This window comes from Chionomys nivalis, chromosome 11 (genome assembly GCF_950005125.1).
Source record: "Chionomys nivalis chromosome 11, mChiNiv1.1, whole genome shotgun sequence".
In the NCBI taxonomy this organism is placed as follows: Eukaryota; Metazoa; Chordata; class Mammalia; order Rodentia; family Cricetidae; genus Chionomys; species Chionomys nivalis.
The window spans coordinates 34,690,507-34,704,751 of NC_080096.1; the positions used below are offsets into that span (position 1 = coordinate 34,690,507).

Below are 14,245 nucleotides of genomic sequence, written 5' to 3' on the forward strand. Positions count from 1 at the left end.
GAAATGTTTTATTTAAATTAAAATGGCTATACTGATAGGAAGTCAGTAAAGCTCAAATGAAGTCATGGAAACCTTGAACCCACTCCCTAAACAGAACCAAAATTGCTTATACATTGCCAAAATAGCTCCATTAATATAAAGTAGATTTACATTTCTTAATATGAGAAAACAACAAGGTAGGTTAGGTTCATATAACAAACAATACATGCTCTCTCCAGTCTCAGGAATACCCAAATGTATTCTGACTTGACTATGAGAGAAGGGACCACATCTCGATGGCTGGTAAGCAAGCCAATGAGGTGTGCAGCAAACAAAAGCTGTCACTAGAAACAACTAACTCAATAGGCCATTATGAGTGTGAGCCTATAACAGTCAAAATCTTCAACTGTGACCGCGGGCACCAGAGAGGGAGGCTGATAGGGCTGTGTCCAGAAACGACAGAGAAGGCTACGATGGAAGGGGAAAGAGCTGGCAGCGAACTGCGACTGTCCACTCCTCAGCTCGTTCGCATCAGACTCATTCTCAAGTGCCAAGCATTGTTCTGCTCCGTAAATGCAGTCATCTCTAAGCTAGGTCCTTTTTTTGAGACAAGATCTCACTGTGTAACCCAGACGGGACTAGAACTCATTATTTTCCTGCCTCAGCCTCCCAAGGGCTGGAGTTACAGGCATGTACTACCATGAATAGTTTGAGGAAGATTATTCAGCAAATATAATGCTAGATGGTACACAGCAATGGAGCGAAGGGCCAAGGAGCAATGCTTTAAGAAACTAAGGTGGTAAGCACTCAAGAGCTGCTGATTGGCAAGGCCACAGGATTTAAACCCAAAGCCAAACTCACCACCACCATCCGGTTCTTCTCCTAGAGGTGATCTGTGGCTGGTAAGCCTGACTAACACAAGGCACTGATGCACAAGTTAACAGTATACAAATGAAAACCCCAGTCTTCACTGAGCGATAGGCGTCTGGGGCTCCTAAGCCAGTGAGCCTCTCCAATTTTTAGCAAAGGAGGATAAGATACCTACCTCTACCGAGGAGATCTGGTAATGCCTCAGGCAAGATGAGTTATCATAGGCCAGAGGACAGTTATGGATACCTCTGGCCAACTTGGTAGGGTAGGGGAGGAGACAATGCATGGCTCAGGGGTAATGCTGGCAGACAAGCTTGAAGGAAGAAGAACAGAAGAAAGACCAAGAAACAAACCATGCTTCCCCCTGAAAGCATATACCACAAAGAGTTAAGGTGTCTTGAAAGTATCTGCCTACAAATAAAAACTTAAAACTAAAAAGGACAAGCTACATTACCCTCAGTATATATCATATAAATCAATTCTCAAAAAAAAAATACCTTCCAGGTACAGATACTATTTATGTTACAATATATACAAATATAGCAGAATAATTCAATTTATTGCTAGAACTTTATTTGGTTATTACAAAATCTGTAAGGGTATATATGTATATATTAAAAAGAGGGGAGTACAGAAGGCAGCCACAAGAGCAAGAGTTACCTTCGAGTTACTAAAGTGCCAGGTTAATGTTGAAGTGTATTTTCAACCTTTCCAAGAAAGTGACAGCATAGATGGGCAAGGCAAACGTTAAGGCAAAAACTTTAAAGAGGAAGAAACGTGAGATAAGAAGACAAACGCACAGGAAAACTTTATCTTGCCTTCACTGAGTTTTAATATATCTAGGGAGATGGATAGCATGTAAAGGAAATAAAATACAAAACCAAACCAAACTCCAACATCTTTAAAGGTTTAAGGGTACTAGACTGTCCACAGCTGAGGGGGCAACTGGAACACAGTTACACAGGAATGATCAGTACTAAAGACGCCTGCAGCACTGCAGCTTCTCCAGTGTTTCCCTGACTGGCTACGGTGATGTGAGGTTCTGTGTGGTCTTCCTCTCATGGTGCCCAGAGACACCCAAGAACAACACCGGAAGTGCTCTCAACATATAGTGACACTGGTGATCTCCGATCTCCTTCTAGTCAGACCTTTCGTGACTTGCCCACAAAGTATGCAAAGGGGAAAGCACTGTACTTGTCTTTTAGATCTGGAAAAACTGCCAACATCACCGGAAGGCCCCTGCTCCAAGCCTGCTTGGCACTGAGGCATCCTCTGGACAGAAAACCTACAGCTGCTTCTGAGTGGACAACTGTGAGCAGAGCATAGGATTTCACATTTCATTTGACTGCACTTGCCTTTCAGTGTCCTGCCAAGAAATAAAGCAAGTTCTTGGGTAGCTCAGAGGTAAAATTCCAGAGGGTGTTGTTTCCTGAGTCAAAACTCAGAGCTGTTCTCTAATGCTCTGGACAACTAATTTGATATAGTGACCAAGGACATGAGCCTTTGCCTTCCAGACTGGAGATGGTGCCACAGGTAGGCAGTTACAACTTTAAGGTAGTCTTGAGTGTGTTGGCAGAGAAGACAAAATCTAGCTTGCCTGAGGGAAAACATAATTCCCCACCGAATAACCTTTATGCTCTAAACCTTGAGAGATAATTAAAAATGAGGGAAATCTCAACAAGACTTCTCTGGTTTTTATGTTAGAAATAGGAGCAATGACCCAGAATCTGATTTTTCTGCACCTGGAGCTGGCATCCTCTGCACAGCTTCCACTCAGTGAACTGATGCCCCAGCTCCCTGACCAAACAAACCCATTGGTGACACCAAGGCCTTTGAGTGTTACCTGAAAGAGATGTGAACAGTTTCAGCTACCACCCAGAGCAGACTGTCAATCACACACAAATCATTTGTTCATCCGGTTCGAAGCCCTTCTTCCGACTCTCTATACAATATGCACAACCTTTCATTTTGTGTATTTATAAACAGAAAAGACTCATCTTTCAAAGAAAAGACATATTCTGAGGCTCCATAAAGTGCAGCTAATTTAAGGCAGATTCATATGAAATATAAACAGTGACTTATTATCTCTATATATACACTTTCCAACTTTAAAAGATAAAGTCTCTTCCCCTCAAAAACAGGAAAGAGATAGAGGGCTTTATTATTTTTCTCCTGGCAACTTTTAAGTTACAAGATATTTCTGGCTTCAGGAAATCATAGATTTCCAAACATCATATTATAAGTAAATTTTTTTAAAAAAATAATTTTTTTAAATAGCATTTTCAAACAAGTTAAAAGGTGGCAATGTGTCTGCTACAATAGTGTGAAGGGCTGGAAGGCTGATGGATAAGTCAAGAGGTTTTTTTCCTTTAGGTAAGTAGATTTTAGGTAGTCCAGGGTACACATCCATTTCAAAATATGCCTGTCAATACTAGATACCTAAAGCTACTTTTAGCTCTTGGAAGGAGTATCTTCCATCTCCATTGAAATCAAAGGCTCTCAAGCTCTCTGGTCTTGGCATGCCAGAACCTAGGGAATTCCAGATTTCTTGATAGGTCAGCATCCCATCTACCGCATCTTGACCAGCCTTGTGGAATAAATCATGAAGGTCTGTTAAACAGGAATTAAAAAGCAGACATTAGATGTTTGTGCACACAATTAAAAGTAGCTTCAGCTATCTCCAAAGCATTAAAAGAAAAGCTACTTTGCCAGGTGTGGTTGTCAAATACATTTAGTGGTAGCATTTGGGATTGGGTGGGTAGAGGCAGGCAGATCTCTTTGGACTTGAGAATAGCCTACATAGTAAGTTCCAGGCCAGCCAAAGCTACATGGTGAGATCTTATCACCGTACAAACAAACCTTTCCCCTACAAAACAAAACAGTTCTCCAACTTTGCTTCAAAAAATGTTCTTTGGGGCTGGAGAGATGGATTAGAGTCAAGTTTCCCATTAGGTCCAGGGGACCAAATGCCCTCTTTTAGCCTCCAAGTGCAACCCCCTCCAATAACTAACAGTCAGTTTCCTTTCTCTTCTCCCCACCCTCTCTTTCTCTCTCTCATACGTACACACCAGAACTAGTTGCAGATTTTGACTACAAAAGATAAGATTTTAAATCAGAATGACCAGGTGGGAAGATGGCTCAGTGGTTAAAGTGCTTGGCATCATGCAAGAAGACCAGAGTTTGGATACCCAGAATAGAGGCAAGTGCTATGAGGGTATAATGGCCTTTCTGTAATCCAGCCTCAAAAAATGGTGACAGGATCCCCAGAGCAGGCTGGTTATGGAGACTGGAACTACCGACCAGCTCTGGGTTTGGCAACAATAAATGATTTTTATATTTATTTATTTATTTATTTATTTATTTATTTATTTATTTATTTATTTGTTTTGCTTTTTCGAGACAGGGTTTCTCTGTGGTTTTGGAGCCTGTCCTGGAACTAGCTCTTGTAGACCAGGCTGGTATCGAACTCACAGAGATCCGCCTGCCTCTGCCTCCCAAGTGCTGGGATTAAAGGCGTGTGCCACCACCGCCCGGCTAATAAATGATTTTTAAACATTTAGTGACCAAATGTTTTTTTTTAAATGTTTATTTATTTATTATGTATACAATATTCTGTCTGTGTATATGTCTGCAGGCCAGAAGAGGGCACCAGACCTCATTACAGATGGTTGTGAGCCACCATGTGGTTGCCGGGAATTGAACTCAGGACCTTTGGAAGAGCAGGCAATGCTCTTAACTGCTGAGCCATCTCTCCAGCCCCTAGTGACCAAATGTTAAATAAGAGTCATATGCTTAACAAATCTGAGGTGTTTTGGGGAGTGTTAGTTTGCAGGACACAATTGTACTTTTCTTTCTTTTTTTTTTTTTAAGATTTATTTATTTATTATGTATGCAACTTTCTGCCCCCATGTATACCCACATGCCAGAGGAGGGCGCCAGATCTCATTACAGATGGTTTGGAGCCACCATGTGGTTGCTGGGAATTGAACTCAGGACCTCTGGAAGAGCAGACGGTGCTCTTAACCACTGAGCCATCTCTCCAGCCCCACAATTGTACTGACACATAACATGTACACTTTGTGTGGATGTGCTGTGTTAGTCTGCAGGTCACAATTGACACATAACATGTACACTTTGCAGTGCATGTGTCCTTGTGCCACACACCACCAAATGCTGCACTTTGCTTTGGATATGAGACTATTGTATGCTGTGAACTGCAGTGTTTTTATTGTATATACCAAGTTTTCTCTTCTTATAGAAACATAATGGTTTGTAGAAAACAAAGGCTTTTAATGTTTTCTTGCCGTTATTCTTTAGCATGTATCAGATCAGTACATCTTTTGATTGTGTTGTGTTAGAATGTTTGATTTTTAAAATTGCTATTTGAGTTGCTGACTTGAGTTTCCAATTTCTGAAATGGTCCTAAAGATACTTTTGTTATATTGTACTATATATTTATGTGAGCTGCATTCTCAGTACTGCTGATTATAAAATACAAAGATCAACCAACTTTGAAAAACACTGAAGTGTATCAAATATGGTTGGGTACAAATTTTCATATTACCTAGTAGAGCTTTTTCTACTATGTAGCATTGTCTTTCTGGATCCAGAAATTGAGTAGCTCAAGAATCAGAGACTTGAGAGGGAAATAAACACAGGAGGGAGGAGGGTAAAATTGGTAAGGATATCTGAAAAAGTCAAAAGGAACCATACTATTAACTACTTACCTAAACAAACCCTATAATATACATGTCTTGTGTAAATATACATATATAGTTTGAATGAAATTTTCTCATCTGGGCTGATAATGCTCTCTCCAAAAGCCAAAGACCACCCAGAAAAATCTCAACATTAGGCATAAGAAGTTCTCTTTTGGTTGGTCGGTTTTGTTCAAGGACTCCCCAAAACATACAGGCTACTACCACTGCCCTTGGTTGCCCTCCCCTACCAGAGGTGGACGGTAGTCCATATTGCTGAAAACACTGTGCACTTCAGATGTAGACACCAGAGGCCCGTGAGGTGGAACTGACCCAAAAGCCTCCTTCCTAAGGATTAGCTTTTTTGGTACCAGAGGTGCCAATTAAGCTTCCAAAGGAAGGAAGCAACCAAGAATGCTACCCTGCTATGATGCCTACGAAACACAATGATGACCAGCATGGCACAAGAACCTCAAGAGTGCAGTAGTGGCATGGATGCCTTGGCAGTAACCATCAGCTCTCTAACTCGACTTAATAATACCTGCTTAAGTTAGGAGGGAATTTATGCCTAGTATTGGAAACTTAGTCAACTACCTAGGCCTAGTGAAGTCACGGACTTTGGAGGAGAAAACTCTAACCAGCATAATTCCTAATAATACTCTAAAAATGTTTGTCCTTATATCTACAGGTAAGGGTAGTAGAAATTTCCTTTATCAAGGATGGTTCTCTTGGCAACAAGCAGAAAACATTAGTGAAAACTACAACCAATAAAAATGCAGAGTTGTGGAGCCCAGTCCCAACGGGTACAAAACAACTCCCATATCTAAGGCTCAGGGAACACTGCAGAAGACACACCCATAAAGCCTTTTTTTTTCTTCTGGTTTTTCGACACAGGGTTTCTCTGTAGCTTTGGAACCTTGGAACCTGTCCTGGAACTAGCTGTTGTAAACCAGGCTGGCCTCGAACTCACAGAGATCCACCTGCCTCTGCCTCCTGAGTGCTGGGATTAAAGGTGTGAACCACAACCCGGCTTTATAAAGTATTACCAATAGACATGCTTAAATATGAACTGAATAAGGATAACAACAATAGACATGCCAAAGTGGATGGGGAAAGCCCACGAAGCTTCAACCATACAAAAGAACTCCAGGCAACCAGGGAGTGCAAAGAGTAGGAGAAATGAACTTTCCAGGGAAGAGCACATCAATTGGTTATCTTAGACCAAATGGTCACTTCTGAAAACACATATGAGAAACATTATACAGACTGAGCAGGTTGTATTTAGAAACACACACACACACGCACACACGCATGCATGCAATAATTAATGAAAAAAAGAGGCCATAAAGTTGAAAGAGAGCAAGGAGGGGAACATGGGAAGTTTTGGAGGAAGGAAAGAAAGGGAGGAGTTGATGTAATTATAATCCAAAATAAAAGAAATTAAAAAAAGGAGGGACTCAAGATGACAAACTGCTTTATGACCACTAGCACAGCCACCGTCAAGAAACGTAGGGAAAGTGGATTGATTCATCATTATACATGGCTATTGGCAGACACATTTTGAACAATGGTTTGGCAGTTCAAGAATTATGTGACCTAGATGCTGAAAAAGCCTTCGACAAAATACAATATTCCTTCATGATAAAAGACTTGGAGAGAGCGGGGATACAAGGGACACACTTAAACATAATAATGGCGATATACAGCAAGCCAACAGCCAACATCAAACTAAGTGGAGAGAAACTCCCAGCAATCCCACTGAAATCAGGAACAAGACAAAATTTATTCACTCTCTCCAAATCTATTCAATATAGTACTTGAGGTTCTAGCTAGAGTAATAAAACAACAAAAGGAGACCAAGGGAATACAAATTGGAAAAGAAGAAGTTAAACTCTCACTATTTGCTGATAATGTGATAGTTTACATAAGCGACCCCAAAAATTCTATCAAGGAACTTCTACAACTCATAAACACCTTCAGTAATGTAGCAGGATACAAGATTAAATAAAAAAAAATCAGTAGCCCTCCTGTACACAGATGATAAATGGGTTGAGAAAGAAATCAGGAAACATCACCCTTTACAATAGCTACTAATAGCATAAAATATCTTGGAGTAACTCTAACCAAACAAGTGAAAGACCTGTATGATGAGAACTTTAAATCTTTAAAGAAAGAAATTGAAGAAGATACCACAAAGTGGAAAGATCTCCCATGCTCTTGGGTAGGAAGAATTAACATAGTAAAAATGGCAATGTTACAAAAAGCAATCTATATATTCAATGCAATCCCAGAGAACCTAGACAACAAAGAGAACCCTAATAGAGACATACACAGATCTAAACTACATGGGACGTAGAAAAAGACAAGATCTCCTGAGTAAACTGGGACCATGGGGAGCATGGGAATGGGAGAGGGCAGAAGGGGAGGGGAGAAGTAGGGAGGAGAGTAGAGAAAAATATATAGCTCAATAAAAACAATAAAAACTAAAACAAACAAAAAACCAGAATGGTTAATTAGGACAAGTCAACATTTAAACAATCATTCTGGCTGATACATTATTCTATAGAACACATTTTCTATAGAAAACAGTCATTTCTTGACTCAAAATGAAGAGGTTTGCTTTTGAATGTGATTCCTGTGTAAAGACAATGATAAACCACTGTGTTCCTCACAGACACCTGAGGACAGACAACTCATCAGAGCAGCTGAGCAGGTGACTGTGGGAATGATCAGGAGGCAGACTGTCTATACCTTGTTCAGATAGAACTTACTTCGTTTAATGAATTCCCTGGTTTTCTCTTAGATTATTCTTTAAGACATATCTTCTCTACTGGCCACTCTTATGAGTAAGTCCAAGCTCTAAGAGTCACTGATGTTTAGACATTTGTAGCATGCTGGAGGACATTATATCATATACATTTGTACTTAAAAGTATTATTTATGATGAAAATGTTAAATATGTGTTTTAATTGACAAACTGTATGATAAAATTTAAAATTATATCTATGAATAAAACATCAATTTAATTAAGACAAAATAAAGAATTATATGACCTAGCAATGTTATCCCTAGGCACTGAGTCAAGAGAAAAACATGTTTCTATAAAATCTATGCACTCGTGCTCACAGCAGCATTAGTAATTCACAAAAGTGAAAACAGCTCGACTATCTGGACGGATGGAGCACCGTGAGCACACCACGATGGACTATTACTCAGTCCTAGCAAGTACTGCTTCATGCCACAACACGAAAAGAGCGCTCTGACGAAAGGGGCATACACGAGGCCATATATTGTATGATTCCATGTCTACAAATGAAACAACCCAAATACATAAATCCAAAGAGACAGTGCTTTTGCTAGGGCCCAGAATGTGGTAACTGGAGAGCAATTTAAATATTTCTCTTATTTATTGATTTACTATTTGTATGTGTGTATATGTATATGTATACATGGCAAAGCACACATGGAGAGCAGAGGACAACTCGTGGAAGTGGGTTTTCTTTTTCCCACCATGCGGATTCAACTTAAATGGCCAGAATTGATGCCAAGTATTGAAGCATCTGGCAGGGCTCGGGAGGAACAGCTGAGTGTGAGGCTTCATTCTGGGGTGATGGAAACGCTATGGTATTAGACAGTGGTGACGGCTAAATAGCCTTGAGAATTACTAAGGTCCACAGATGATACAGTTTACAAAAGAACCAGAGGACTCTCTGTCTGCCTCTGTATTTATTTTTTGTTGGTTGATGCCACTAGTCAATTTGTGTTAAAAAAAAATAACTAAGGTATCAGTTTCCAACAAAAGCCTTTAACATTTACAAAGGATTTGAGCCAGGTGTAATAGTGTATGCCTGTAACCCAGAGTTCAAGACCAACCTTAGGTATATAGAGAGTTGAGGTCAATCTGGGCTACATGAGACTCTGTCCCAAAACAGACAGACAAAACCAAAAATAAATAAATAAAGTAAACCAACAAAAAATCCAAAAAGGGTTTAGAGGGATTGCTCAGTGGTCAGGAGTGTACTACTCCTCCAGAGGACCAGAGTTCAGTTTGCAGCATCCTTGTTGGATGGCTCACAGATGTCTGCAGCTCCAGTGCCAGGAAGATCTTATGCCTCTGGACTTGGAGAGAGTACACACCGTTAAGAATTGTGTAAAAATAAATAATGGTAAAATTTAGAAGAAATAAAAAAGAAAAAGGACTCTATTGAGTTCTTATGCTTACTTCATAGTACTGAAGAAGTGAAGGTTTCTGGGCTGTGTTTCTTTAAAAGCCTTCCTGAATATTTTCCTTTAGTTATTCAAGATCACACTTGGACCCCACAGGCCTCTTGCCATTTGGTACTGGGGAAGAATGAAAATGTGCCAAAGGGAGGAGGAACAGTTTCTGCGCAAGATCTGCTCCACCGAGGATTTCCTACAAACTTCCGACAGGCCCTCTCACTGCTGCCACAGGCCGGCAGTGCAGCTGGTGAGGCCTCAGAGGCTCCTGGAGCCAGAAGAGCAGACGGGATACTTCCTCCCAGTGCCCAACAGTACATGGAAAGTCTTTTTCTTTCTTTTTTCTTTTTAAAGAAAATAACTTATTCGTGTAGTGTGCTGTGGTGTCACACGCTTTTAATCCCAGCACTTGGAAGGCAGAGGCAGCCAGCCTGATCTACAGAGTGAGTTCCAGGATAGCAAGGGCTGTTACACAGAGAATCTCACAAAACACAAAACAAAAAATGACTTATTTAACTTTATTGTATGTGCACTGGTGTGAAGGTGTCAGATCCTCTGGAACTGGAGTTACAGACAGTTGTGAGCTACCATGTGGGTGCTGGGAATTGAACCCTCGTCTTCCGGAAGAGCAGCCAGTGCTCTTAACCACTGAGCCATCTCTCAGCCCCAGAAATTCTTTTTAATAGAGAGTGAATACAATGACTACCCTTCCTCGCCAGAAGACAAAGGAAAACCACCAGAGGCAGGGGAAAAGAAGAGCATTTAAGCATTAATGAATTGCAGCACGTAAGCAACCCATTCATTCAGTTACACAATCATGTCTACCAGGCTCTGAGCTGCAGGTTAGGGAGTGAAGAGGACGGATACTTTACTCATGGAAGCTAAATTTTGTTTCTTCCTAGGGAATTTCAATAGAGTAGCATATGCAAAGTAGGAACAAACAAAACAAATTGTAATGTATAGGAAGAGCCTACACCAGACCTGGGACACAATGCACAAGGGTATCTAAGGTAAAGTGAAGAGCCAGTGGAAGGTATGTGACCACAACTGGGTGATTTCCAGACAGCCCAAGAACCGCAGGAGGCCTCAACCTTACAATGGAGAGTAGAAAGCCTTACTGGAAGGAGGCAAACGTCATCCTGTGAAACTCAGCCTTTTATGGGTATTTATTTTGCTCATTGACCTCCTAGAGGGTCGTGAAAACAGTCAACTCTGACTTGTTTTGCTAATCTCACAGAATTGTCTTGGCTTTTTTTCTGTTCTCTGCATTAGACAACATATCCACGAGGAAAGAAAAGACTTTCTTTGGAGACACACTCTTACTATATATAGCACAGGCTGGCCTCAATTTCTTTATCTTTGTGCCTCAGCTCCCTGAGTGCTGGGATTAGAGGCGTGTGCCACTGTGTCTGGTTCAGACTGTATCTTACAGTGTATCCCCATTCTTTGACTGAACACCTTAAAACACACTGAAAGACACTACTATGGAGGCTTTGGAGACAGCCTCAGTTTGAATTCTGTCTCAACCAGTCATCTGCTGATCAGACTTCTGTAGCTGGCCCAATAATGTTGGCTATAAAATGTGTGTAATGTGTTCCTGTGTGGTATTATGTGTGGGTGTACACACGTCACGTGCGAAGGTCAGAGGACAACTCTGGAGTCATCTCTCTGCTCCACCTTAGTTGGTTCTGGGCTTGCACTTAGGTCACCAGGCTATAAATGCTGTTACCCACTGAGCCATCTCTCTGGTCCCTGTTCACCTTTTTTGTTTTTGAGAAAGTATTTCTCACTAGCTTGGAACTCAACACTGGCCGGACACTGAGCCCCTAGGATCCGCTGTCTCCACATCCCCAGTGCTGGAACTGGAAGAGTGTGTTTTTGTTTTTTTACACGTGTTCTGGGGACTGAACTCAGTCTTTGCCACTCTCTGAGCCATCTCTCCAGTCCATTAGATAGGCTTTTGTTTTTAAACAAGAAAACATTAAAAAGCTATAACAGTTACAGTGTTGAACATTTCCATCATTAATATTACCTTTGATGCTAGAAATCCCTGGTAGGGAGATAGGTTTTAGCTGGGTCTCAATTTGATCTCCAAGAAAGTGTGAAAATTTTGACAGCGTTGATGGATCTGATGTGAAGTTCTGTACTTGCTCTGTAACAAACATACACTTTTATTACAATCAGTTCTAACACCAAATTAAACTAGTATTGAAAGTCACCTTTTAGGACAATAGTACATATATTCAACTTCAGAGTAGCTGAGAGTTAAAGGCGTGGACTGAGGGACGTTTGTGGACAAGTCAGGAGGAATCAGTATTACATTAAGATCTGAAACAGAACCTGTGCACAGGTTGCATAGCCCTAATCTGAAATGCCCCCAAATTCAAAGCTTTCAGAGTACAGACACAGGTGGGAAATTCCACACGACTTCATGTGATGGTCATATCAATTAAAGGTGACCTAAAAATACAAATAAAATTAACACTAGGCCATATGTATATGGATAATGCATATATGAAATATGAATGATTTTTTTTCAAGATGGTTTTTCTGGGTAGCCTTGGCTGTCCTGGAACTCACTCTGTAGATCAGAACTAACAGAGATCTGCTTGCCTCTGTCTCTCGAGTGCTGGGAATAAAGGCGTGCACCACCACTGCCGAGCATGAATGATTTTTGTATTTAGACTTGAATACTAACTCAAAGAAAACCTGCTAATACCCCCCAAAAAGGAAAGAACCCCAAATTGATAATACTTTAGGCCTCATAAGTAATAATAAGGATATTATTGAATAAGGAATACTCAAGCTATAGTACAGCTGCCATCATTTATGCTAGATGCTAAGACTTATTGGATAAGTCCTTTGACTTCTTGGGAAACAGGCTGTTAAGTCTGATCTGGGGGCCTGAGCCATGTTACCATAAGATAATGTTAGGGGAAGGCCTTCAATGTACTTCTGTTTCTCACAGGAGAGAATCCGAGGGAATCTATCCTACGTCTCCAAAGCTGAAGAATGCTTGAGGCAGGGAGTTTAAAGCCAATACTGTCTAATACCATGTTCTATCCTCACAGGGCCTGAATCAGTAGATGGTTAATTAATGCATCTGATAATATTGATTGTGTCCTTACCTACAGCCAAGTGGCCTGCAAATGGATTAATTCCATCATTACATGTTAATGACTTTCAGGAGGACTAATATTTATTTTTAAGTAAATTTTATGCACTCACAATAACAGAAACATAACATTTAGGGCTGGTTTAATATAAGCTATGACAGTAACATTTTTGCCTATAATTGGATGCAGACAGCATGGAGAAGTCTATTTCCAGCTAAACATTACCCGTTCTCCCCTTAATAGACTGGAGTACAAATCAAGTACAAAATGGGCTTTTGCTAAATGAAAGTGAAGTGCATCAGCCTCATCTCTGTGCGCTCAGGCATCACTCACTGGCTTTCATCAGTGCTGGCGGACACCGTCCCTACTCCCTGCGCAGGAGGCAGGCAGGCTGCCCAAGCCTGCGTGAAATATTCAGAAGCCAGCTGGCTGCTCACCTTCCTCTGCGGTCTCTGGAGGCCTGTTGCTTCCAGGTTTGTTTGTGAGAGCACTGATCAGCTGCAGTTTTTCTCGCAGCTTGGACACCTGAGAATTTGAATTTTCTTCTTTCTGCCCAAAACAAAGATCAGAAAGGTTTAAGGTAGAAGTGACTCCTACCTGGAGACTCCGCTGTATTCCCAGAACACATTTCACCTGGAGAGTCTGGCCTTTACCAGTGTCCCTCTAAAGTCAATAATGGATGGACAACTACTGGGATGTCTTTGGGGCAGCACTGATGAGTGTGCAGCTGGATTTATGCTAGACCATTAAGGACACATTATGTTCTCCACGACCTGTTTCACCATGAACATCCCATTGATAGGGGAAGGCATGCACGTGTCAGCAGAAAAGAAAGATTTTCTTCTTTCAGTAAAGAAAATGTGCCCTTTCTCAGGTGCCTATGCCGCACCTGCTTCCTAGATGATGGGGGTCACTGTTTCCTGGAGCTATTTTACACTAACTAAAAAATGGCCTCAGATATCACCTTATGACCATGTCATCTGAAGCAAAACTTAAAAAAAAAAAGGCAGAGGAACTCAGTCAAACCACAAGCTTTTACAGGATCCAGCCAATGCCCCTACTGTAAAGATTTCTAATTTAAACTGTTACCCGAGTTTGCCTTCTTTCCAGGTAAATCTAGAATGGCATATAAAAAAATAGATTAATTGCAAAGAGAGAAGCCTGCTTTTCCTGTGGCTAGTGTCTGCTTACTGCATGAAAAGGCCGGATCCTCTGTTTAGGAGTACCACTGCATCCCATTTCTCACACATCCCGTTCCTATCTTTACTCCTACCCTACTAGCTACTGTGCAGTGGATACTTAGCTTATTTAGGGAGATACAATAGGGACATATGAATGAAACTAGATGCTAAATGCTTACTGCCA

The 14,245-nt window shown here is 41.0% G+C and overlaps 1 protein-coding gene across 1 annotated transcript in view; it reads right to left on the reverse strand.

Annotated features, from left to right (window-relative positions):
* Efcab14 (EF-hand calcium binding domain 14) overlaps window positions 1-14,245 on the reverse strand; it is a 44,317-nt gene continuing 30,072 nt past the window's right edge. The window contains exons 8-10 of the mRNA XM_057784653.1: window positions 13,318-13,429; window positions 11,797-11,916; window positions 1-3,459 (exon numbers count right to left, since the gene is read on the reverse strand). Of these exons, the coding sequence (XP_057640636.1) occupies window positions 3,281-3,459; window positions 11,797-11,916; window positions 13,318-13,429 (411 nt within the window). The 3' untranslated portion in view covers window positions 1-3,280. The remainder of the gene's footprint in view (window positions 3,460-11,796; window positions 11,917-13,317; window positions 13,430-14,245) is intronic.